The sequence below is a fragment of the Leptodactylus fuscus genome, chromosome 5, assembly GCF_031893055.1.
Source record: "Leptodactylus fuscus isolate aLepFus1 chromosome 5, aLepFus1.hap2, whole genome shotgun sequence".
In the NCBI taxonomy this organism is placed as follows: domain Eukaryota; kingdom Metazoa; phylum Chordata; class Amphibia; order Anura; family Leptodactylidae; genus Leptodactylus; species Leptodactylus fuscus.
The window spans coordinates 96,149,092-96,176,980 of record NC_134269.1 but is presented as its reverse complement, the minus strand read 5'-3'; the positions used below and the strand labels follow the sequence as shown (position 1 = coordinate 96,176,980).

Genomic DNA, 27,889 nt, shown 5'->3' with positions numbered 1-27,889 from the left:
TGTTGAATTCATTTGATAGCAATTTAACATTTAGGTTACTAAAAAAGTGTGTGAAATACACATTGCAATAAACACTTCTGTATAGTCAGGGTCTTTATGGTATAGCAGAAGTTATTGGTACTGTGTTACTACAAGAATGGCTAACCCTGGCTAGGTCACTGCGGCTGATCTTCTTGATCCTTTTGATTATATCATATAAATGACTGACACGGATTAAATGTTAGTACTGGAGTTTATTAAAGTAGTAACACTGCCAATAAAAAAGTACAAGAATTTATACAGTGATCTGTGATGCCATATCCATATTTACTTATACAATTAATTACATGGCAAATTTCCTAAAAGCGGTAGTTGTTCCATTGAACAGTTATTTTTTCTTTAATATTTCAGTCATTTCTGGTACGGCCTGCAAAATACAAAATAGACACAGTTAAACATAACCAGCCATGATTCTTTGGACATGCTTTGGCCCAAGGTACCGAGAAATCCTCTGACAATCTAAGGGCATGTTCAGATGGCTGACTTTTTGGGGGCCACCGAAACACATTCTTTGCTCCAAATAGTTCATTTGCATATAGACAAGAAATGCAATCTTGGGGCACCAAATAACAATGGGAAAACAACAACATTAAAAGGGGTATTCACACATACTAATATAGCGCTTAATTTGATGTGTACTCTGCCTCATAATACGCCTTAAACCAGCCTCTCATCCTTTTCAAAGTGAATAGTTGATTTTTATTTTTATTTTATTTTTTTTGCTGCTGGTTGGGGTTTTTCCCCCCCAGGTAACGGAAAATCTGCGTATTCTTCAGGCAGATTCCATCTGAGAACTCACATTGAAATGACGGGACATAAAAAATAGACCATATGACAAATATCAAAAGTTGAAAGTTAGACATTTTTCCCTTTCATTTGAAAATAGATCAATGAAATTTCAGCAAAAAATGGCAGCGATACATTGCGAAAAGTTGGGACAGGGTCAAGGCTACCATTGTGTATCATCCCCTAATGTTTTTCCAGTGTCTGTAAATGTCTGGAGTTTTGGGAGAGGACTGTTGTCCTATTCTATTCTAATGTAGGATTCTAGCTGCTCAATAGTCTGGGTTATCTTTGCTGGATTTTTCATTTTCTTCTAGGTCAAAGGTCAGCTCAGCTCCTGTACTCTTCTTCTACGAAGCCTTGCTGTTGTGATGAATACAGAATGTAGTTCAGCATTTTATTATGGAGATATGTGAGGCCTTCCCTGACTTGATATTTTGTTCTAAAATCTCTATATACTGCTCAGCATTGATAGTGTTTTTCAGATGTGCAGGATGTCCATGTCATAGGGACTAATACAACCTCATACCATCAGAGATGCAGGCTTCTGAACTGTGTGCTGATAAAAGCTGGATGATTTTTCTCTTCTTGTTCTCCGCTTTACATAATGAATTTCAAATTTTGATTCATTGGACCAAAAACAGTTTTCCATTTTTACTCAGTCCATTTTAAATAAGCTTTGCCGCATAGAAAGTGGCTGCATTTCTGGATTGTGTTGATAGATGGCTTCTTCTTTCCATGATAAAGCTTTAACTTACATTTGTGGATTGCACAGTGCTACATGAGGGCTTGTAGTTTATGAGAATCCAATACTGACTGTGGATCCTGTTCATTGATTTCTCAGATTCTCTGAATGATATTATTTACTGTAGATGGCTGGATATTCAGTCTGCAATTTTACAAAATTGAACATTTTTCTGAATTCTTCCACAATTTTTAGATACAGTTTTCAGATTGGTGAACCTCTGACCATTTTTGCTTCCGAGAGACTCTTCCTCTCCAACATGCTCTTCTTATACAGTCATGTGACCCTCTATAGCTGTTTATCATTAGTACCACTTTTTTCCAGCCTTTTGTTAACCCCGTCCCTACTATTTGGACATGTGTTGCTGCCATCAGTTTCTAAATCAATTAATTTTTCAAATGGAATGGAAAATGTCTAACTTTCAACTTCTGATACGTGTTCTATTGTGAGCAAGTTATGGCTCTATAAGATTTCCATATCTTTGCATTCTTGTTTTCTTTACATTTTACACAGCACTCCAACTTTTTTAGAACTGGAGTTGTATATACAGAAGTAGCAAAGCTTAACACAACTCAGCGCATTAACAACATTGTGGCAGAGCATATTATTTCCAAGGGGTTTTCAATGGCTTCTGGTGTCTTTTAATCTTTTAAGATAAAATATCACAGCACAAAAAAACAAAACCTGTCATGCTGCAGAAAGCCAAGATAAACAGTGGCACGTGTTTATATGTATCCTTTACCAAACGCCAAGCTCAAGTGTATATGCAAAATCATCACGCACAGCCTGAAAAATGTCAAGTGGCTATAGGGTTTAATCTAGACTTTAGCCAAATGAGTAAATCTGTGTAACATGAAGCAGTGTGGTCCTCAATGAAAAACCTCTGAAGAAAACAAATCTTCAATTATTCACAATATCTATGTTTCCATCAAGTGGAATTAATGTGCTACTACAAAATTTATTGTGGAAATAGTCTACATGTTGTATAGTTTAAGTGATTGTGGCTTGGATCCTGCCAGCAGGCGACAGTTCAGGACCAGCATTAAGTACTGGCACTGCCACCTGCTTTTCCCTGTAGATCACAGAAAGATGTATAAAGGCATCAATGTCAACAAGGCAAATGTTGTTGACTAGTGATAATATAACCAATTTGTGCACACAACAGACAACTTATTTGTATTACTTTTTAGTATAGTAGGCATTAAAGTGGTTTTAACAGAATAGTAAATAGAGATTTATTGCTGGGAGATGCCATCACGTACTCATCAATGAAGGTCCAAATGGCCGGGACCCCCCCACTGATCTTCAGAACGAGGAAACAGCAGCGCTATACTGATCACTGAATGTCATGAAATATCACTTGTGAAAGAGATAAGATATACATATTTATATAATCTCTACCCCCTCAACTGTCTCAGGTGATGTCTGAGCTATGGGGGGTCTGTAAGGGTACATTTCACTCAAGGTGATGGAATCACTCCCCCCCCCCCCCCCACATTACCATAAAATAATGCTAAAATGCTGCAGATTTTCAAGGATTACAAAATTTGGTAACATTTTTTTTTTACTTTGGTATATGGAAGCACCTTTAATCACTTGTGTATCAGACTATTTTTCCTGGATCAAGGTCAGACACATTTTTGGGTTCTCTCGTACATGTGGTTTTGAGGGCTATAACATTTTTCTAATAACTTTTGCATCTCTTTTTGGTGATAAATGGGGCTTTTTTATGTTGATTTTACTCTTTCAGGTTTTTTTTTCTTTATTTTAATATCCAAGAACATCTAAATGAAGTGCTACTTAAAAAAATAAATACATTTTCCCCTCTTTTACAATCATTTTTACTTGTTGTGTCGTGGGGGTGGGGCTAGAACATGTGATAGGGGCGTGGTCATGGTGATGGTGGGGCTGTTACTTTTTTTTTTTAATTTGTATTATTACTTTATTAACATATTGTAGCTCCTCATAAGGTCACAATAGACCTTTGGAGGGGAGGGGGGTATTTTAACTGACCTTTTTGATGAGTTCTCCTATCACTGGAGCTGATACATACAGCTTCAGTTGCAGGGGAAATACAGCCTTCTATGCTGTACTCGAGAACTGATCTGGGTACTCTAGGACCAAGCAGCTCTTGGAGTAGTCAACTTCTCCATGGTCATGTGACCACCGGGTCAAGAGAGAGTCAGATAAAGGCGGCCCCATAGCTCTGTATACAGCGCTCATTGAAAATAAAAAAAAGACCCTGAAAATAGTTTAGAGTGACTAAACACAAGTAAAAACAATCTGTATGAAATCCAATACAGTAGTCTGATGTACATTACAAAAAAATTAAAATTACCTTAAATAAATCAGCTACCAGACCATAATCTGACACCTGGAATATTGGAGCTTCTGGATCTTTGTTTATGGCAACAATGGTCTGAAAACAGAATCATAAATTGAGAAAGATAGCAAGTGGAATGGTGCAACGTAGCAATGTAATACTGCAACAAAGTTAAGAAAAAAGGATTTTAAAAAGGACCTTTCACCACCTCAGCCAAATACAGATCTTTGCATCATTCAATAGGCGCCACTCCACTGATTCAGGCACAGCTGTAATTTGTTCTCAAGCCCCTACCGTTCCTGTGCATTAAGTGCTGTTACTTTTGGTGCCTGATATGCAATTTAAGCTCTTTATTGTCAGAAGGTGGTGTCAGGCAAGGTCAAGCAATGAGTTATAAAACGTGCTGTATGGGAGCTCACCGTGATGTCCACTGGGCTGAGGCTTCGGGGTGCACAATCTAATTCCTGGACTCGTAGGAAAGTAATGAGCGATTCAAAGACTAAAGAAGTCTTTGAAAAGGTCAAGCAAGGGATGTGATTCTGAATTCTGACACCCTTGTCTGCTCCTCCGTGACACTGCCAATCTCACAGTACAGAGTCTATATAGAATATGAGGCACCAAAATTAATTGCACCTAGTGCTCAGAAATGGTGGGAGCTAGAGAAAAAAAGATTCCAGCAGTGCCAGAATCAGTGGTGTGGCGCCAGATTTTAAGAAGTGGAGTTGGTAAAGGTGGTGAAAGGTCCTCTTTAAAGGCTATGTACAGTTCTGAAGCTATTTTTTATGTAATTATTACTGAACTATACATATTTTGGGAACAAAAACACATTCTTGTAAGTGGGTTTCATTAGACATTTTCCATTGTTTGGTTTCTACAATGTATAAGTGCTACAATACAGTTTATTATCTAATCAGACTAACTGCTAAAGGTTTCCTTCTGCAGCCCTTGACCACCCGTGAAAGATCTCTTAAGCTGATCAAACTTTGTTCTGGTCATAAATCAGGCTAAAATGTTGTAAAGAGAAGAACTGAAAAAAGAGCTGTCAAGCTGAGTAGCTAGTAAAGGTATTCCAAGACTTGCAGTGCTTATACATGCAGTTGTAGAAACCAAGACAAAAGCAATCATTTTAATTAAACCCAAAATAGAAAAAAATGTTTGCTATTGAAAAAAAAAAGAAAAAAAAAAATCAATAATTGGCAATGTATATTACAAAGTTTATTTAGGACACAAATACTGCTAGAAACTTAGAAGTTGTCTGAAAGGTTAGTTACGCTTTAAATGCATGGCTTTTCCAAAATGCCATAGTGGTCAAGGTTATATTTGGACATAGGTTTTTCTTCTGGATTTTGACACATGACAGATTGACTATGCATCAAACAAGGCCCACATATTAGTTCATTTTTTTGCAAACTGACAAGGCTGCCATGCATCAATTTCATCAATCTGTGAAAACCGGCCTTGGTTTTAATGCTTTTTCTGCAACTAGACTGACTGCAACAAAATCCATGTTTAAAAAAAAAAAGAAAAAAAAAAAGAAAAAAAAAAAGCCTCTCAATTTTAGTCCTATTCAGATGTATCTACAAGAAAGTAAAGTTTCACATAAATAGTTTTATCTTCCGAACCATTACCTTACTGTCCTTCATTCCAGCCAAGTGCTGGATGGCTCCAGAGATCCCAACAGCGATATACAATTCCTGCAAGTACAAAAACCCAATTGACTACAGATTATGCACCAAAAATAGAAATACTCCACAGGCATGGTACGTGATTGGCAACTTGTGACATATATTCCATGCATTTAAGGTGAAGTCCTTTGATTTTTCAGCATTACTTGTTATAGTATAGAATTCTGTCTGTGCGGGCTCTTCTCCTCCAGTGATGATCCACCACTATGGCGTATGTGTGGATGCACAGTAGAGGTGAATTACCGGCAGCAGTGCGTACATTGCTTGGAGAAGAGGAAAACATTGTGCACCCTGCAGAATCATTACAGAAGGAGAAACCGTCCCGCCGGAAGAAGCGTGGAGGGATAGTATAATCCAATGGGTTGGATGGGCGTGGGGAGGGAAGAAGTAGTAACGATCCATTTGCGGAAATGGGGAAACGGATAGTCACCGGATAATCAGGATAAATGGGTAACTATACATTTTTTATTAATTAGATTATTTAGAAACGAGGAGGGTGTTTAGATTAGTGTAGAGATTTCCAAATATCCTGGACAACCCCTTTATTGCAAACCTATCAGGAGATCTCTGCAGCAGAGCAGGATATGACAGAGGGAGAGAAGCTGAGCTCTGTGATATATAGGTTTATGTGATTTAGAGCAGGATTTCTAAGTAAAACTGAGTAAATCCTGAAGAGACAGAGTCCTGCTTACCCTGCCCACACATAGTGTAGATGACATATTCTTGTGTACACACACATGCGCACACGCACGAGGAGGTGATCTCCTCCCTCCCATTTCTTGTATATGCACTACTCAGCTGTGGATCAGGTGAGTTGTCTGTTTTAGGAGTATGGCCAACTTTAAACACCCTTTTGTACTTATTTTTTATTACCCCATATACTTGGGGAAAGGTTAAAGAGGACCTTTCACCATTTGGGGCACATGGGCACATGCGCTCTCACAGTACAGCGCTATAGACGCTACTGTGAGGAAGGGCGTTCCTGACTGACTGTCAGAAACACCCTTCTGACAGTGAAGAGCTATGGTACCTGGGGCACAGATTGTGAAAGCCGACAGTGCGCTGAATTCAGCACAATGTCGGCTTTCTAGCAGTATATAAAACTGCACGTGCCCTAAGTGGTGAAAGGTCCTCTTTAAACCCACAGTGTAATTTCCCTTCTTAGCCATCTTATCACTATTCTCCTATCCTAATTGTACTCCCAATTGCCACTTCTCCTCTTATTTTAATAACAGGGTTACTATTTATTAATAAACATTTCCCTACGATATTTTTTTTTGTTCGTCATTATCTGTATTCAACAGATATATATATTTCTTATTACGTTTTGAGATTTGTATAGTCTTTGCCTAATGTCTTAATCGATAAAAAAAAAAATAAAAAAAAATACTACACTGCATGCTACAAGTGAAGGATTCTCATCTGTTGCTGGTGATAATGGAGTATTATTTATTATTGTTTATTTATATAGCATCATTAATTCCATGGTGCTTTACATTTGGGGGTTACATACAATACACAGAATATACAGGTAGATATAATACTAACAGTGACCGACTGGCACAGTGGGGTAGAGGGCCCTGCCCGCGAGGGATTACAATCTATGAGGGAAGGGGGTAGTAAGGCCACCATTAGTTTTTTGCCAGTGGATTTTGAGGCAGGACCTGCTTCAGATCTTTCCTCCCAGCTCTTAGGGCTAGTTCACACGGGGACATGGACGCTGATTTTGACAGCAGATTTTGCGGCCAAATCAGCATCCATACAATGTCCACACTATGTGAACTGCTCCCGCCGCGACCATCGCGGTCGTGGCTTTCACCTCCGCTGACGGCTCAAATGAATGAGCCGACATGGAGGGCGCTGCGGCTGGGCGGAAGCCGCGGCTCATCGCGAGCAGCTTCCGCCCGAAAGATAGGTCATGTCGCTTCTTTTTCTGCTAGCGAGCTAGCAGAAAAAAAAAAGCGAGCAGTTCACATAGGGATACATTGTATGGACGCTGATTTGGCCGCGAAATCCGCTGTCAAAATCAGCGTCCATGTCCCCGTGTGAACTAGCCCTTATTCATTTTATTGGGAGTCTGTAACAGTCTTTTTTCCTCTAGTTGATTTTTTTGGCTAGAAGAAAAAAGAATCATTATAAATTATCTTCAGGTGGATTCAGATTTGGAAAGCCCACTGAAACTGATAGATGGAATAAACACAACATCCATTCATTTTGATGGGCTCTGGAAGGCAAAATCCACCTGAACATAGAGAGGAAAAAATAATAATCATGATCTTTGGGCGGATTCTACCTTGCAAAGACTACTGAAATGAATGGGTGCCGTTTTTTCCCCCAATCTTCTATTAATTTCAATGGGCTTTACAAGGTGGAATCCACCTGTAGATAGGTCATGACGATGAATGGAAGAGCTTGGAGGAGATTATTTTTTTAGATGGATTCTACCTCAAAAATCCACCTGCAAAAAAAGCTTTGTGAACCTAGCCTTAAAAAGACTTTACCAACTAACTCAGCGCAAACAATTCCTTACTAACATTACATCCTAAACGGTAACTCAGAGTCTTCCTCTTTTCAGTTCCATTTACTGTTTTTTTTTGTCTTAACTGGATAGAATAAAGCATTAAGCCACAAAGAAATAATGTTATATAAAACAGAGCTAGCATAAGAGAGGACCACTTCAAAGCATAAAAGTTTAAGTAGGTGCGAGGAGGAGGAGGAGGAGGAGGATGGATATCGGGTGGGAGTGATTTCTACTTTCTTATTAAGCCCCTTAAAAAGCTCTGGGCTGACAGCCTCTTTCATCCTGAATTATCCAGCTCAGCCTTTAACTGCATGAGAACAACATTCGCAAATTGATTCGCAAGTCCTTTGGGGCAGCCGGAAAAAACATTAAATTGCTGTAAAATATTCATATGTCAGTGCATTTGTCTGAAAGCAGTTGATGTTCTGCTCCCTGGGGGTTAAACATAAAAGCAATTTGGCCAGCATGTTCTGGATCCCCCTTTAATCCGTCTCATTAACTCTTGTACTGACAGAACAGTCCAAGCTCACCTTCACGTAAAGGAAGAAAAGCCTTGAACAACTCCACACCCATGTTACGGATTTTACTCCCTAAAGAAAATGACTGAGTGCCAATTCAAAATAAAAGTATTACCATGAAAATTATTGCTAAAAATAACTTCCATCACCAATTTACTCTTATAATTGTTATATTACAATACTTATACATAGGAAGTTTCCAATTTAGACTTCCTAGATTTTTTTTCTTTTACATAAATGAAAGAGTTAAAAGGCTGGCGCTTCAGTGGGGATTTTCACCAGCTGTAGATGTGAGGCCAATGTCAAGCCAGTCCACTATCAGCATATAGAAGACACTGCTACATTATATATTCCAGAATACAGGAGGGTTGGACAGGGGCAGAGCCTTTAATGATACTATTCTGATTAAAGTCATACTCCTTTTTATTTAGGCCATTAGTAGTGGACATCTTGTAAGCTATAGTACTGTTAGGGAGCTCATTTTGTAAAAGGTTAGTCCACTCACCCTCCTTGCAATCAAGTCTCTGCTTGGTTCCCCTGTTGTGTAACCAGCAGTCTGACTCACAAATACATGCACATGTACATGCAGTGTCTGCGTGGACCAATACTGTACTCAAGTGTCTTTAGTGTCTTCAAGTGTCTAGGAGGCTCACATCATAGACTTGCATAGCAAAACTGACAGTTTGCATGTGCTCTTATATTCTGCAAGCTGCCCTGTCCTGTTCTCAGCATAATCTGTCAGAAAAGTCCTCAAATAGGATCTTCCCCTCCCCAATTGCTATGCTTTCTGTATCTCAGCATTGTGCAGAAACACAGACAGACAGTCTCAGATATTAGGCAGAACAAGGGAAGATTCAGAAATGACAGTGTGCAGAGAGCCCTGTTCTGTCATATAACATTGTGCCCATATGGTTATGTCAACTGGACAGTGAAAGAGGAGAAGGGAGGGGGAGAGCTAAAGATATAGATGAAATAAAAACAGAGAAGGGATCGTGTCACCAGTGCTAGGGAACACCCCTGAGCCAAAAGTCTGAAAATAAGAGGTTGTAAATTGGAAACAATGGTTGCTGAATACATAAGAAGAATGTTCAAAGCAAAAAAAAAAAAAAAAAAACAAAAAACAGGCAAGTGCACCATTCCTCAAAACAATAATAAAAACTACAACCTGCCCTGTTGAAAAACTATCCCTTACAAAGTACCATACATGAAAATATAAACAAAAGCTACAAGTGTCAAAATATGTAAAGAAGTTTAGAATTATTTTTTTTTAAGTTTTAATTTTTGTAAAAGGTATTAAAACATAACAAAACTTTTATAAAATTGGTATCAGCGTAATCATATCAACCCACAGAATACAGACATGTCATTTTTACTGATCAAAAACAATATAAACCTATAAGAAAATGGTGCAAATGAATTCCCCCCTTCCCCCAATCCCACTCCATTCGGAATTTTTTTTTCCAGCTTCCCACTACAATGTAAGGAATAGTACATGGTGTCATTAAGAATTGCATTTGGTCCTGTAAAAAATAACCCCTCTTACTATTCTATAAGCAATAAAAGAAAATAAAGGTGTCCTTAAGGGGTTAATAAAAGTGCAATAGGCAGTAGAATATCTGTATACAGAACATCAAAACTATAGAGACATACTTACAGGTGCAACAATCTTTCCAGTCTGTCCAACCTGCATGTCATTAGGGACAAAACCAGCATCTACAGCTGCACGAGAGGCACCCACTGCACAAGACAAAAGTTACTGTAAGTACCGCTAAAGAAGAATTTATGTGTGGATTAGGGGTTACCCTAAGACAACGAGTTATCACCTATGCACCGCATAAGTAATGCATGTCTAAATGCTGGGACGGGTAGTGATCACAAAAACCGGGGTCCGCAAGTCTGCTTTGTAATTGGAGCAGGACGGTGTACACAGGACCACTATATTCACTTCTATGTTACAGACAGATAGATAATAAATGCTTACCGTGGGATAACCCCTTTCAGGAAATGGCACATGAAAATAAGGTAAAATGGAGTAGGATAACAATAGGGAACAGAAGAGGAAGAACTATACTTCAAGTGCTGTGTCTCACTGTAGATATTATTTCATCATATGAAACCGGCATTAACATGTTATCCTGATATATTGACTGATGATAGTAAAATACATCCATTAAAATAGGCGACCCCAGAAAAAGTGTACTGCATATGGAAGAGATGGCTGAACTCATCTGTATGCTGGCTATGCCTTTCCACTATACCACTACCTTCATATTTTTACGTGACCCATTGTTGAAATTGCTCAATTCTACCCACTTTTATATGAATTGGGGAAAAATGAGGTGAAAAATTCCAAAAAAGGCACAATTATATGGTACAAAACTGCTGACATAAAACAGTAAATGTGGGCCACTGAGTAGCAATTCTAAGGCCCGTTCACACGGGGCAAGAGAGGGCGGATTTTGGCGCGGAATCCACGTCATAATCCGCCCTCTCACAATGGTGGTTACGTAGACCGCTAGCATTCTTTTCTCCGCTAGTATCATGTTGCCGCTAGCGGAAAAAAGAAATGAGCTGCCCTTTCTTCAGGCGGAATCCTCAGCTGATTCAGCCACGGCATCCGCCTCGCAGCAGCACGCTCCGGACTAGACCCATTCATTTGGGCTTACGCTGGACCGGAGTGCCGCGACTTTTGGAAGTCGCGGCAGGCGGATTTTGGCCATATTCTGATGCGGCTTCCAGTGTCAGAATCAGAACCAAAATCTGCTAGTACGCCCCCATGTGAACTAGCCCTTAAACAAGAGGTGATGACTTCTGATATTTCTGTTATGTGGATTTTCAGGGTATGTTCCTTTGTACTTTTTATGCTCATGGTGGTGCTTTGAGTCATGTTATCCTTCTACAAATCATTATTTCATATTGCAGACACAAGATCCCTCTACATCAGGGGTCAGCAACCTTCAGCTGCTATAAAACTCTTGGTACCCACCATTCACATCTATATTCCAAGAAGAGCAGAGAAAGTATTCATGCTGGGACTTGTAGTTGTCCACATTCGTTGCTGTGCTGAAGGTTGCCTATCGCTGCTCTACATTATAGTGAGCAGGTGACGTAGAGAACATAAATAGAGCTGGGCAATTATGGCCAAAATCAAAATCGCCATTAATCGGGCTTTTCAACTTGATTACAATTAATGGCAATTATTTAGTTCATGCTCCTTATATAGGGTGTTTTGGTAAATCTCACAAGGCTCGCCCAGCGGTTTGGCTCAGACTGAACCTGGTTGAATTGAAACTGCTATTATATTCTGGGGTGAAAAAGACCCTAGCATATAATTAGTGGAGGCTCAAGGCAAATGATTACACATAAAAAAAATAATAAAAAAATAAAATAACTGTCACTCACCTCTCCTGGGCTCTAAGCAACTCCCTGTTGTCTTTGATGCTTCTGACTGATGTCAGGGGCTGGTCACATGGGTCATGCAGTGTCTATGTGTCACAACACCACTTGAACCAATCACTGGCGTCAACGGTCAGAGCCCAGGAGAGGTTTTTTTTTTTTGTTTCTATGATTTTTTTTTTAGGTCTCCTGGGCCTCTACTTGTTAGTATAATAGCAGTTCCAATTTGGACGCGTTCAGTACAAACAAAACTCTAAGTAGAACCTTGCAAATATTGTAATAACCAAGCCAAAATAACAGATGTGAACAAATTTGTGTTGGGTATCCTGGTTGATGTTTGGTTTCAATGATGTTTTAACCAATGGTCCAGCCATACATATGTATATGATAAATTACTCTCGAAGACACATTGGATTATATGCAACTCAAGACGCACAGTCAAGGACCTTGGAGCTTAACATCTTTGTAATAATTTTCATGTTTTATTAAGAAAGGACTGTGTGTATTTTCCTGACAGGTAAAAGCTTGCAGTGAGATTAACCCCTTCCCGCCGATGGCATTTTTTGATTTTTGTTTTTCGTTTTTGACTCCCCTCCTTCTAAACCCCATAACTTTTTTATTTCTCCGCTCCCAGAGTCATATGAGGTCTTATTTTTTGCGGGACAATTTTTTCTTCATGATGCCACCATTAATTATTCTATATAATGTACTGGGAAGCAGGAAAAAAATTCAGAATGGGGTGGATTTGAAGAAAAAATGCATTTCTGCGACTTTCTTACGGGCTTTGGTTTTACGGCGTTCACTGTGCAGCCAAAATGACATGTCCCCTATATTCTGTGTTTCGGTACGGTTCCAGGGATACCAAATTTATATGGTTTTATTTACATTTTGACCCCTAAAAAAAATTCCAAAACTGTGTTAAAATTTTTTTTTTCTAAAAGTCGCCATATTCCGACGGCCGTAACTTTTTTATACATAGGTGTACGGGGATATATAGGGCGTCTTTTTTTGCGGGGCCGGGTGTACTTTTTAGTTCTACCATTTTCGGGAAATGTTATTGCTTTGATCACTTTTTATTCAAATTTTTATCAGAATTAAAACAGTGAAAAAACGGCGGTTTGGCACTTTTAACTATTTTTCCTGCTACGGCGTTTACCGAACAGGAAAAATATTTGTATAGATTTGTAGAGCGGGCGATTTCGGACGCGGGGATACCTAACATGTAGGTGTTTCACAGTATTTAACTACTTTTATATCTGTTCTAGGGAAAGGGGGGTGATTTGAACTTTTAATACTTTTTATATTTTTTTATATTTTTTTTTACTTTTTTTTTTTATTTTTTTTTTTTGCATTTATTAGACCCCCTAGGGGTGTTGAACCCCAGGGGGTCTGATCACTAATGCAATGCATTACAATGCTAATGCATTGCAAAAAAGCATCATCTCTTTTGCAGGCTGTATACACCAGCCTGCAAAAGAGAGAATTTGCAGACCGGCTGGGAGCCTTTAACAAGGCTCCCGGCTGTCATGGCAATGGGGGGTCGGCCCTGGAGCATGCTCCAGGAGCCGGCGATCCCGGCCAAAATGGCGCCTTTGACAGCAGCGCCGGAGGGGTTAATGCCTCTGATCGGTCCGGGGACCGATCGGAGGTATTAGAGCCGGTTGTCTACTGCTTAAAGCAGTAGACACCCGGCAGCTATGACGGCCACCCGGCTCCCGGGCGGTCGCCATAGTTACAGACCCGACACGCGCCGTACTATTACGGCGCATGTCGGGAAGGGGTTAATCTCCCTTATAAAGACTATGGCCCACTTTTACAGTTTTCATGTGCAGAAACAGTTTTATTTAGATTCATCACATTTTGGAGCTTTGTGTCATATCTAGTTTAAAGCCATTTTTTCCAACTAACGCAACAAGGTGCTGAAGCTCAGATGGAAAGGGCCTTGGCTTAGCAAGAAAAGGGGTTATAGTCTAACATCCAATAATATGTGCCCTAATTGTGTACCTACAAGTACAACTTTCCATAAATAGTATAGGAAGGGCGGTTTTTAAACACATTGATGCCCTCATTGGCCCATCACACAGTCAAGTGCAGTGGCACCATTTAAGATAATGGACCATCACACATTAACCTGCCCACTCCTGTGGCCCCTAACAAATTGACCTGTCCATTCATGTGGCTCCTGAGACATTAACCTGTCCCCCCTCCCCCCCCACAGAAATTATAATGCCCCCCACCAGTTGCCCCCACAGTATAGATTGTTCCCCCCTCCAGATTTCTACATCAAGCCTCTTGTTCCTAAGACACCGCTGTATTCAACTCCTCTGCATCCGCTGATATCTTAATTGTACGTATCTACAGCTTCTGCACATCCATCCATCCATCTAGAAAAAGACACATATATCCACCTATACCTGCAGCATGCAGTTGATCTGCCAGGTCATACAGCAATTTAAAGTTGTCTCCACTCTTTAGCCCTCGACCTAGGATTAAACATAAAAAGAACAGACTATAATAATAATAATCATTAAAAAAAACAAAAAAAAAAAACATAATACACACTATTCATGTTTTATTAACTCCACGTGCTGGAAGGACATTGTAAAACCAAAGATGATAAATTCAATATTAAATTATAATATTATTCAAGAAATAAATCACCAACTAAAAGCTGCAAAAGTAATGTCCTTTCAGAAATCTGTATGACAAAGAGCAACATGTGCCATAAAATACAGTAAAAATTAAGATCAAAACAGAGGATAGTAGGCGCTACTGAAACCTCAGAGCTGGATTGAGGGAAAATTAATTCCATTCTAGGTTATGCATTAAGGGGACGGACTGACACCTTCTTCAGTTTCTATTTTCACATTCACAAGTTCTATTTTTACATTTTCATGGTTCCTGCTTCAATAGTATTTATATAAGTCCACAAATATGCAGAAGACTTACTAAACAAGAGACAAGAAGAACAAACAACTTCTGATCACCCAGTGCAAATATATGTCTCAACACATTCTGTGAACTTACCTCCAGAAACAACAACCTTTGCACTGGTCAATTCTGGACGATCACTTTTTGTCAAGCTTTGCTGTAACCACTCAGATTTTCCAACCGCTGCAGGCGGAGTTGCTGTAATATTGAAAATATATTTATAAGTTATGATTTATTCACTTGCTCATCAATTACACAGGCTTATTTTATACTATTGAATCTATGATAACAGTCGCCCAAGTGTCCTATAGTCACAGGAAAACCTAGTAGTCAGGTTTTAAGCGGTAGTAAGTGGCCTCAAAAAAAATGGCCGCGTGCATGTTCAGTCGGCTCTGTCCGAGGCCCAATGGCAGAGCTGACTGCACATGTGTAGAAGTTTGACCCCAGCACCGGAAGAAAACGCGGGAAGAGGTAGGTATGAGAAGAATAGCTATGTGTTATTCAGAAAAAAAACAAAAACATTTTAATGAAAGGATTCCTTTAAGCACTACTACTTCTTTGCAATACTTCCCCACCCAGCAACACTACTGATTAACCGCTGAATCCTAGTAACATCCCATAACATTATAAATTAGGAACACCCAATTAACTGGAGGATGTATATTACATAGAGGTTCAGAATCACTTACCATTATCAACACTAGCACTGCCTCCTGAACTTGGAGCAACTTCAAATGACGTGCCTCTGACAGTGAGCACCTTCACGGCTTCATCAGACTTTACCGTGCACAACGCATTTCCTATAAAAGGTGAACATTGACACATTCAAGAACACTAGCTAACCCAATCACAGTGAACAAAGAGAGGAATCCTATTTACATGTTCATTAAATACTATAAGTTAGCAATATTCTATGCGTAACATAGAAAACAAGCAGATGCACATTCCCAGCACCCTTTCTATCCACCCAGCAGCCATTAGGGTCACAGCTGTGAAAATTGTATAAAAGCCATATACCCAGAGCAGCAGCTGGCAGGGAAGGAAGCTACCAACGCACAAACAGCTGTAATGGACATTTTGCTTAGAATCCAGTTTACTAAAAGAGCCGGTGGCATCTTCACCAAACTCAGAAGACGCTCAATTGTATAACATCCAGGTTCATAGCACAAGCTGTACAACTACATCTGCTCATTCCCTGAAGAATCAGAGCCATTTGGAAAATTGTCAAGGGTAAACTTCAGATTTCCAAGTGTTTAGGTCTTTCACGAAATGGTAAACCAGCTGCCATGTTTCTTTCTGTCCTGGACCATATAGAACAGTCATTTGCCACATAAAAAAATGACATTGATACTAATGAAGTGAGAGAACTTTAACTGATGTTATACTAAAAAGATTGCAGGACACAGAACTTTAGTTCTCTACCACCACTGTGGAATGACACAATGGCTATTTGTGTGACAGCTGTACCATGCTGCCCTGAGCTTTACCCATGGGACAGCGCTGGTGGAGCTGGATACGGTGTTGTGTCCTCCCACTGAGATTTCTCATCCCAAGGACACGGATTGTATGTTGTAGCGACGAGATCTCCGAACAGCAGGATGTATTAATAATTAAAAGGACATGTGGGGGGAGGCGAGCATTTGATATTACTTGGTGATAGGGACGTACATATGGGGTGAATGCAACTACTAAATATTTTTCCCAAGCATAAACTTTTTAGCCACATAGAAGCAGGAGTATTCAACCATTTCAGCCATACGATATATGCTAACTACTGGAAATATCACCTTATATTATACAGTTCTTTACAGACTCTTCAACATTAATACTGATGAAATGTAGCATTAAATAAAATGAATCTTTAACATCAATAATTATACAACAGACGCATGCTTTGTAGTACTTCACATTTCAGAGGGTTTTGTAACAAAAAAAAAAAAAAAAGATGTGGAATAGGGAATCCTATCCACACCTTGGAAAAAAAAATGCTGCAGATACACTGCAATTTAAAAAAAAAACGGCAGTTTCTGAAATTGCAGCATGTCAGTTATACCTACGGAAACAACAGTGGTTTCCCTATAGGTATAAATGAAACAAACTCCACAAAGGAAGCCTCTCCCTAAAGGGGTTTTCTAGCCACAAAAAGACTGGAGGTGCCAGAAGCTACTGCACCGGACTGGCACTGGATGCAGTTTGCTTCTATTCAAGTAATAGGTTCAGAGCTTCAGATGCCCACAAATTGGGTTGCACCTCTGCTCCTATTACTTCTAAATGTGCAGCCTGCGCATACCCCATTTCTACTACCACAACTACCAGCACCTAGAGGCTGCCAGAACAGGTGATCTGTGTGTAGTCCGGGTGTCAGACCCTGATCAATTATGGACCTATCCTGTGGACAGGTCATAAGCATGAAAAATGCAATGTGGCCAAAAACTCTTCTAATAGATTAACCCCTTAACGACCGGCCCATAGTAAAATTACATCGGCACTGACAGGTCCTTCCTGACCGCCCTATAGTAAAATTACTTCGGCAGTCAGGATAGGTTTTAACCTTATCAGTGCCGAAATTCACCGGGTTTTCAGCTATGTTAGCTGACAACCCTGTGAACATCCGTGGGCTGGCCAGTACCCGACCCCAGTCCGGTGATCGTCACTATTCATTGAATAGTGACGGCTGCCATCTTGGAAGGCCTTGTGGCCTAAATCTGTGGTTTTTAGGCCACATCTGCGATCAGTGTTGGAGATGTGGCCTAATAACTATAGATTAGGCCTATAATTACCTTCCGCTGCGCTGATCTCTGCATTTAACACCCCCCCACCCCCCTACTGGAGGTATCAGACATCAAGAACTTGTGAGACCAAGGACAGAAGTTTTCTGTCCTTGGTCACGCATAGTGACGGCCGCCATTTTCTTTTTTTTTTATTAGTCGCCTAAGTTTAGAGTTTTTAGGCTACATCTCCGATCAATGTTGGAGATGTGGCTTAAAAACTCTAAACTTAGGGTCCACTTACACAGAGCCCCTCACACAAAACACACATAATAAAGTTTGATTTACATATTGACAATCCCCCCCCCCCCAAATCTGAATGTGCAATGGGCATAAAATATGTGCAAGCAAAATTTGTGTTTTGCAATCCAGTCGGCCCACCCTACCTCTTGGGCCCTACTGTATGTGCATACATAGGACTAAGGCCACAAAGTGTACATTTTTTAACACGGGAGAAGTGGGGTGATATATTTTGGGGTGTGTTTCTTCTTTTTGATGTATTATTTGCAAAAAAAAAAAAAAAAAACTGGCTTTAAAATGACACATATTTGAAGAAAATGAAAATTTTATTATTTTCGTAATTTATAATAATTCTAGCAAAACAATATTTGTTTGATCAAAATGCTCACTATACCCCTCAAAGAATACCTGAAGGGGTCTAGTTTTCCAAATTGGGTCATTTAATGGGAGGTTCTATCATTATGCCACCTATTCCTGTCTGCAAACATAGCTTGGTACAGGAAAAAAAAAAAAAAAAAAATCACATACTCAAAATTTCCATAATTTGCTTATAAACTTGTAAATTGTCTAAATTATTCAAATATGCTAAAATGATTTCAAATCTGCTTGAAACACAAAAGGAACATTTGGAAATATATAACTACTAACTTTTTTGCCCTGTGTTATTGTGTATATGAGAGATATCGCGGCTGAAAATGGAAAAAATTTAAAGATTTTCAAAATATTCAGCATTCGCAAGTCTTTTCATAAGTTTACGCAAGTTATATCAGTCTAATTTTACCTTCTCAGTAAAGTACATGTCACGAAAAAACAATGTCAGAATCGCTAGGATGCAATATACTGTTACATAATTATTCACTGATAAAATCACACAGGGCAAATTTCCAAAATTTGGCTGTCATTAAAGTACAAGACAGACAGTGGTCACTAAGGGGTTAAAGGATACCTCCAATTATAAACATCTTTGCATAAATTAATAGTACAGGTGAATAAAAGAAATGGTCATAGATCTGATTGACGGAATGTTTCTTTCCCCACTTCTCAGGCAGTTACTTTCTACATATTACTCTTTGAAGGGGGGCTGCTGTAAAATGCACTGAAATAATTGCATCTACACTCTGCTATGTTTGTGAGTTGGGGATCTCTTTTATCCCTGCTATTCGTGTAGATAAGAGGCGACCAGTGCACAGAATGAGGTCATAAGAAAAGGAGGACAACAGCAGCCTAACAAGCAGTGAAGGAAACAGAGCTCCCTATTAAGATATATTACAAAGTTTCTTATATTCACTTGTACTATTCATTTACACAAGTTTAAGTCATATGTAACTGGAGGTAAGCATTAAAGCATAACAAATCTTTCAAACAACTTTTGATTTCCTGTAAGAATTTGTGTCATTAATGCATGTATTAATATACTTTGTCTCCTTTCTGTGAAATCCTGGATTTTCGATCCCTTGCTTCTCTATTGACAGCTGTACCTGCTTCTTACTGTGTATAGTGTACTGCCTTGTTGTGTGTAAAGGAGGGAAAATAAGAATAGGGTGGTCACTTCAAACAATTATATCTTAGGCATTAGAAATAATATAGAAATGTGCTTCTGGTGTCATATGAAAGATGAGATTCTCAGTTGGTAAATCCACACAGCTAAATTGATACGCTTTTTATAATTATCTTGCAGAACCTGAAAAAATAAGCTAACACCCCTGCTATTTTTAGTAATATCAAAAGTTCATACACATTATATTAGTGAACGTCTGAGTATAGCCACTACAACATGAATATAAGAACAGAAGCAGCTCGTTCAATCATAAACAAACGTGAACCACAGTCCATGTACACCAGGACCCATAGAAGGCATATAATCCTTCTAATCTGTGCAGTCATGAGAAACACTCTCGAAGTTGGGGCTGTTTCTCTAGCATCTGCCATGTCATGGTTCAGACATGATTCACAGGCTGCTGCTAATCAATAACTAGCAGAGCACAATGACCACTACAGCCATGGAAATCCGCCAAGTCACATGGATGAGAACTAGGTATTGCAACATTACATTAACTTTCCTCAATTTTTATGGACTGACAAAACATAGCACTTGTTATGGGACATGTTCGCTAACAATTTTTCGAAGAAAGATTTGGCACATAGGCCTGAAATCTGTTCCGGCAAGAAAAAAAAAAAAAAAAAAAAATATATCATTTGCTGTAGATTTCATACAGATTTGCCACAGATTCAGCTTTTGATATCCACACCACAACTTTTTGCACAAGTTGTGGATTAGGTCGACTTTGCTTGTACTGTAAAACGCTGCCCATACTCCACTGACAATTCCATGATGAAGGCTCCCTTGTGCACATACCCTTAACCTGGTTTGGGCTACAACATATCCTAATGTAATAAGCCATATAGGTGAGTTTATATGGAACAAATCAAAATGTTTCTGAAAACCTTTATAGATAAATAGGTTGTAGCTGGAAATGTTCATAATTGACAGTCTATCATGAATATAATTTATTATGATTTGCTCAGGTCAATGGAAATAGTTGTGGAACAATCTAATGTATGTACATATTATTCCCAAAATAATTAAAAACATTCACATAATCCAATGACATATACTTAAAGGGATTTATTTTTAATTAAGATATTAATGACTTATTAGGTTGGGACCGTTGGATTGAACAGTGTACAGAGCCAGAAGCAGCCAAATTACTGCAATTCAGCTCTGGAGTGTCAGACACTAATCAATCTGAGATCAATGACATATCCTAAAGATAGGTAATCAATACCTAAAGCCACCAAAAAACCTCTTTAAAGGCACATGGGATTATTTTGGATCTGAATCAAATAGACCCCAAATAAAGCAGCACTTCACTGCATTTTAATGCAGACTTGCAGGATTTTTGGAGAAAAAAAGGGCCAAAATGTACTATATTCCATAAACAGCACCTCATAACAACACAATGGAACATGCATATAAGGCTGCGATTTCTAGGTTAACACCATTTAACTGAATAGTGCAGTATCAGTCACAGCCCATAGACAAGGGAAGTGCCGTTTAGGAAGCAAACTATATTTTCCAATTTCGGTTTACTTCATTAAAATTATTATATTTTAACATACACCCTCCACTATTATGGAACTCCATTATACTGGGTTCACACTTTTTATCCCATTTTTTTGGTTAAATAGATCAAAACTGATTGATGGAAAGTGATATTAGTTTTTATTCAGTACAAAAAAAACCGGACTACAATAGTGTGATAAATTTGGTTTGTGTTCCTAAAACACACTTAAATCTGCCTGATAAAGAACACTAAAACCAAAATAATAACATTGATGAAATGAAATTGAAGTAGTGCTAGAGCCTGCACATTACACTGCTAAATAATAATCCTGAAACACGATTACACCTATTGATACTGAAGGCTGGATTACATATAATGTATTTCTGCACTGCTATTCATTCTAATTGTAGTCACATTGTAACATTGTACATTCAACATATTTGCCACTCCCCATTGGCACGGATGTCTGGCAGCATCATAATTTAGGAATGTGCAAACTCTAGCACTACTCCAATGACACTCTATAGGGTGATCCTGGTATATATATATATATATTTTATGTAGGTGGTGGAGGGAAAGTATTGTGGGTCCATAATTGGAGCATATTAAATAGCTCCTGGGGTTTAACCTGCACTCATCTGTGGACTCTTTCTGAAAGCCTGATATAATTGGCCATTTTTGCTGTTTCACAGTTTTCTATTACATTTTTGTGGTTCTAACCTAGCGGTATATAAGGATAGAGGCTATCCCCAGAAGCTACAAAAAGTCTTTATACAAGGCTCCATCCTATAGGTCAACTTTACAATCTCTCCTTGTCTAAGCAAGAGACCGGCAGGAGGATCCATGACCTCTATAACTGCTCATGTGCCTGTACTCTGTTAGATTCAGTCATATGCTTGCTCCATGCTCTCGCCCAATGTTTCTTGTCTGCAGTGTGACACTGTAATTGCTGCCTTTACTATAGGAACTGGGTTGTCTACCTGGTGATCTGTCAACCCTCCACCCCGAATTTTCACACATTTGTATTTCTGTTTATTCTTTATGTTTTCCCTCTCCATTTATATCTTGATATATTATTCATTGGCTCACTGTAATGTGTTTTTGCTTGCACACTTCAATAAAACAAGTTAAAAAAAATGGTGGTTTTGGTGTTCTTTATCAGGTAGATCTGAGCTTCAGTTCAACTCTGACTGCTGAGGACTGGAGCACTATTCCAGTAGTTTAAGGCTAGGATCATACGGTGCTTTTCCTAAAGAATTGCATGGACTTTTTAACTGCAGTAATGCCTAGTATTTGTTACTATACATGTCACGTGTATTGTTGTGGCATTTAAACTGAAAATCTTTGCTTTACTGGTTGTTCACAAACAGATGACACTCATGGTAACTTAGCTAGACATTACTGTAAATAAAGACCACATGCATGTCCTTCACTAGGAGGTGGGAGGAAAAGCTGGGAACATCTTACTCCACAGTCCAATGGCATGCAGCTTTTAAATCTTGCCATAAGTTCTCCATCTCATGTCAAGCACAGGAAGCAAACTACAAAATACATTCCAGATGGTACAGAGTCCCAGAAAACCCTCTATTTTATGTTCCAGAACTCTACTAATCTATGCTGGAGATGTAGCCAAATGAAGGGTACAATGTCCCATTTTGGTGGCATTTGGTGACCGACATATATTAGATGTTGTTGGGGCTTAGTCTAATCGATATCCACACCCACAACATGAGTGGAAAAGACCAGCCCAATTATACTTACCTGTTCCTCCTGGCAGCTCCGCACCCAGGACGTCATCACCAACCACACCTCTTCTTTGTCACGTGCGCTGGCTCTCTACATGTCATAAAGAAGAGGTGCCAGCCGGTGATGATGTCCCAAATCCAGAGTTGCCAGGAAGAAAAGGTATGTATAATGGGGCACGGGTCAAACAGGAGGTGCTGGCCAGCACACGTCACAAACAGTGGACAAAGGGAATTCTGCCGGCATGTAGCAGCATATAATATGGACTGCACACTGTAATTTGATGGCACACCAAATTTATACTGTTATACAAGCTGTACACTGACTACTTTATATTGCATCATAGTGTCCTATCTTCAATGTTGTCCCATGAAAATGTATAATAGAATAATTACAAAAATGTGAGGGGTGTACTCACTTTTGTGAGATACTGTATATAAACACGTGGGATACTTACCAGCATAGATTGTCCTTACAAATGTATCAGGTGACTTAATGTCTATTACATCTGACACTGGGGCTACATCAAGCTTTGCTGCTACTCTAGGCAGGAGACTCTACAAAGAAACACAGAAGCAAAATATGTTATCAGTTTTGCATAAGTCTAATCAAAGCAGTCACTGATTAATTATGTATTACTTCAATGCAACCAAACTGAAAAATCAAGCAACTTTCCAAGTCTGATGAATGGCCTTATGACTGCAGGATCAGACTACATATAGTTTATTTGTTATCTGTTATCATGGAAACTTATGAGTAAACAAAAAGGGAGACAAAACAGAGAATGTTAAGTAAAACAATTTGCAATGTTCTCTCATTCATGATTATAGATGCATGCTGTAATTGATGAGAAGGTGAAGCCTTCTATTGACAGCTTTGTGAATTAAGACGTGTGCATTTTAGAAATATTTCCCCTTAGTTTAGGGTTTATGTGTTTCCTATTTTTAATCTGCAAGATCACCATGATGAAACTATATATCACGGAGTGACATTTTCATTTTGGGACATTCCTACACAGGACCATACAGGCCACTCACCTTTCCAAAGGCGGATGCTCCTGCACAGATGTGAGTGAAACTGAATTGCTTTTGGGCTTGCAAAATCAAGGGAGTCAGCTCCTCTGAAAATAAAAGGCATAAATTGAATTTGATTTGTCAACGAATTATACGATTGTGGTTGCAACTCAACCTTGGCACATTTTTATGTATCTAATTTTAGATCAAATTTTTTCCAACCGGAGGGGGGGAGGGTTTGGATTCAGTTAAAAAGATCTGTTTATCTATGAAAGAGACATGGCTTAAAAGCATAAAATATCATGAAAGTTTTGAAGTAAACGTCTAGCTCAAAATAAGCCAACTGAAAGGTGTTCTAAACAGACTAGACAGCTTAGACGTACACCAGATTTATCATCCAGCCTCAGCTTCTGTGATAAACTTAGACTACCTGTCTAAATTTACACTGTTTAATTATTAAGAAATCTGGGCCATAGTGTTGAAGACTACTAATACAAAATAATGAAAGTTATAAATCAAATTTCACTTGTCATAACAAATATAATAATTAAATAGACAAAATAAGTAAAGGTGTCAAATTTGCAAACAATTGTTATATCCAGAAACTAAGATAAAAACTTCTAACCTGGCAGAAAACCCTTGTATGCTTCATGCTGAGCAACAAACAGCTTGGAAACGCCTTGAACTTTTGCCAACTGCTCTACTACCTGCAAACATAACCAATTAACACAAAATAAAGCAATATATCACAAAAGGGGTGTTTAGACCCTTTCCATAAAAATTTCAATTGTGCAGCTGATAGGACCAATAAAATCAATGTTACTGACGTTTACCATTTCCACTGGCGACTTTTGTTTGCCAGTTGACTGCTAGACACTATCACAGACCTCAGCAGTGACATCTTCACCAACAGAATGTGACTGACTAGTCTCAGCAATGACATGTCATTTGTGAAGAGGTCACTGCCGAGGTCTGTCATTGGATGAAATGATCATCTGGCACAAATGAGAACTGGAAACAGAAGACTGCAGCTGCTACCACTGGAAACAGAAGAACAGGCCCTATCAGCAGCACCAAAAAAAAATAGACTCCACTAACAAGAAATAAAGCATCAAGTCCTATATATCACAGATTGAATAGTTAGTATGACAAATCTACATGTGCAAAGAAATTTAACACAAGTAGACCTGTCAGAATGAAAAATTCCAGTATTTTAGCTGCATATCACATAGTACTCGAATATATAAAACCAATGTATTGTGATTTGGATTTGTCTATAAGAAAAAGAGAGTATACAACCAAAAGGGTTATCCGTTTAATGCCAATAGAGTAGAAGTTTTGTGTTTAAACATGGCACATGAGCAGTAGCCACAGCCACTGTATCTCTGCTGTTTTACTTTTTGGCAGTGAATAGAGATCTCTTTTATAGTGTAGATTTAACTCCTCAGATGCTGTGGTCAGATGTGACCATGGTTATCTGAGAAGTTATTCACTTTTTCAGGATGTTACCAGCTCCCACACAAGATTGCAGGAGCCAGTTTGTTCAGCTGGGAGCATTCTGAAGGCAGGGCTCAATAGTAATATAATCATTTTCCCATAGACTGCTTCCCAATACTGTTATATATTGCAGTCTATGGTATAAGCAATATAAAAATCACTAATCTAATTAAGATTCTTGGAAAAAAAAAAAAAAATCAAATTCTTTCCCTAGAATTCATCAAGAATGCGGAGTCAGTAGGCCAAATCCTGCTCTGGAATGCATACAAAAATAAATAAAACACACCCACATACTCTAGGTATCACCACAGCACAAAAAGGTCGGCCTATTAAAATATTTAATCGCACAAAGTGAATGCCATAGCTGCGTAAAAAAGAATCTATATGGTGCAACGGTTGTTTTGTTTTGCCATTTTCCACCCAAAATAATGTTAGAAAAAAAAAAAAAAAAAGTTTTCAAAATGTCAGATATTCCCCAAAATGTCATCAATAAAAGATTTTTACTGCAATAAATGAGCCTTTGTACAGCTCCATACACAGAAATACAGTATATGAAAGTTACAGGTGTTAGAATCAGGGCAGTGAAGTTGGTAGGCCAAACCACCGACTCAGACTCCTATTGTTCTACAGTCCAACTGCAACTTCTTCTTCTGCAAAACTATATAATAAATATATAACAAATTATGCATTAAACTATACAATACCAATAATTGTATGTTATAATTGAAAATAATTAATCATTTTATTTTGAAACTAAAGACTGTAACATTTTTTGGACTCAACAGCCTGGGTCAGAAAATTACAATGAAAAGATTAAACTTTTTTTTTTCCACTAATGTTTTCGCTTTTTGGTATTGCTGTGTTTATATTAACCAACACTATACAAAACTGTGTTACTCATACCAACCGGCATACACACTGTCAAAACAGAACACGTAAGAAAGTGGTGCAGCCATTGGTTGTTGTTTTATTTCCCCAATTCTAATTTTTTTATGGCTTGGTTATACAGAAAATTAAAGAGGGTCATTCATGTCCTCTAACATCAGCAGTATTATATAGTGCTTGAAAACTGGCAGCGCGCTGAATTCAGTACAGTGTCAGCTTTATCCTTCATGTGCTCTAGTGCCAGAGATATCAGTTTTGGCTGTTAGTGTCAGAAAGGCAAGCTTTACAGCCTAGTGTCATAACGGGGCTGTGAGGAACGCCCCAGCTAACACTACAAGTCTATGGAAGAGTACTGTCAGAAAAGTGTTCCTCACAGCCCAGCAATGACACTAAGCAGTAAGGCCCGACCTCCTGACAGTGGAAGGATATCAGTGCCGAAACTAATGGCACCGAAAGAGACTTAGCCTAAAGTTTTTTATTAGTTCTGTTACACGATTCAGACATATCTATTACAAGCTTGTTTCCTACAAAGGATGTTATACCTAGACAAGCAGCTAGTGCAAGATATGTATTATTACCTAACCACCAAGAATAGTTGTTCAACTCTAGCTGTAAATCCAGACTGGCTGTCACCCAGCCTTCATGACAAATTAGCGACATTCCCCTGACCCCTGCATTACATATCATAGAAGGATCCCATCATGACCTTCCGTACAGTTGATGTCTCTCAGAAGCAGTCAGGTTAAAAAGAAGACTTTTAGACTCAAGTGATCCAGTACAAAGTTACCTTGGAGCAGTCAGTCCCGGCCACCAGGCAGGTGACATCGCCTCCCAGCTTCTTAGCAGCAGTTATTGCACTGAGGGTAATTGGGGTCACTTGCTGGGTATCATGTTCTGCAATAACCAGAGTACTCAGCAATCTGCGCAGGGTGGAGGACTGGACAAGAATAATCCATGAGTTAATACTGCTTTATGTAACAACACACTATATGCTATACATAACACACCCATACACCACCCCTACCACACACTGACACGATGGTAACGTCACGTCACTCTTACAAAACTCATCACATAACCCAAATAAACAGGATCTCACCCCCCGCTGTGTGCACGTATTCAGCGCTCGATACATGCCGGCCTGACAGACTGACACAGAGGTGACCGGGACAGTGACGTCTACACCTTAGGACGGACACTAGGAAGGCGCACGAAAATTACGTCACATCATCCTTCCAGCGCTAGTGTATGGGGTCACGTGCTTAGACGCCTGCTGTAATGATTGATACAGCTGAAAGGAGGAAGGCGTGGTTATGGGGTCCTGTGATCGTTAGTGCGCTCCTATAAGTAGCTCCTGCTTATTACACCGTACAGTCAGCATAGTGTTAGCAGGCTCAGCTTTATATTACAGACTAAACGCTTATATCGTAGTATGGAGCTTATTGAGAGTCTCCTACAGTTAGGTCAGGGCTACATGCCAAAATATAAAGTTCAACCTCCATACTGCGCTGTGACCCCTTCACTAGAGTCAGCTAATGGAGTCAGGCTGCAGCCCTCATGGGCTGTTACTGCAACTTCTAATCACTAATACTCCTGCAGTGCTTGGTATTTTTACCAATAGAAGTTGCAATTGCAGCACCCTGGGGAGTTACACTGCGGCTCCATTCATTTATATTAGTGAAGGAGTTGCAGGGAGACATTAGTCTTTGGTTGCTCAATGGGAATCACGAATCTAGT

The 27,889-nt window shown here is 39.1% G+C and overlaps 1 protein-coding gene across 2 annotated transcripts; it reads right to left on the bottom strand.

The window, feature by feature from the left end:
- Nucleotides 1-213: 213 nt before the first annotated feature.
- On the bottom strand, nucleotides 214-27,396 carry ETFA (electron transfer flavoprotein subunit alpha). 2 transcript variants are annotated; one of them, XM_075276244.1, is made up of 12 exons: nucleotides 27,252-27,396; nucleotides 26,940-27,089; nucleotides 24,396-24,477; nucleotides 23,795-23,877; nucleotides 23,215-23,314; nucleotides 15,631-15,741; nucleotides 15,038-15,139; nucleotides 14,425-14,493; nucleotides 10,269-10,351; nucleotides 5,519-5,584; nucleotides 3,906-3,986; nucleotides 214-406 (listed from the first exon to the last, which is right to left on the bottom strand). In XM_075276244.1, the coding sequence occupies exons 1-12, from the start codon at nucleotides 27,285-27,287 to the stop codon at nucleotides 368-370; spliced, it is 1,002 nt and encodes a 333-aa protein (XP_075132345.1). In that variant the 5' UTR covers nucleotides 27,288-27,396; the 3' UTR covers nucleotides 214-367. The 2 variants fall into 2 exon arrangements, with proteins under 2 accessions (XP_075132345.1, XP_075132346.1); XM_075276245.1 differs by having other exon boundaries at nucleotides 26,940-27,086; nucleotides 27,252-27,364.
- Between the last annotated feature and the right edge of the window lie 493 nt (nucleotides 27,397-27,889).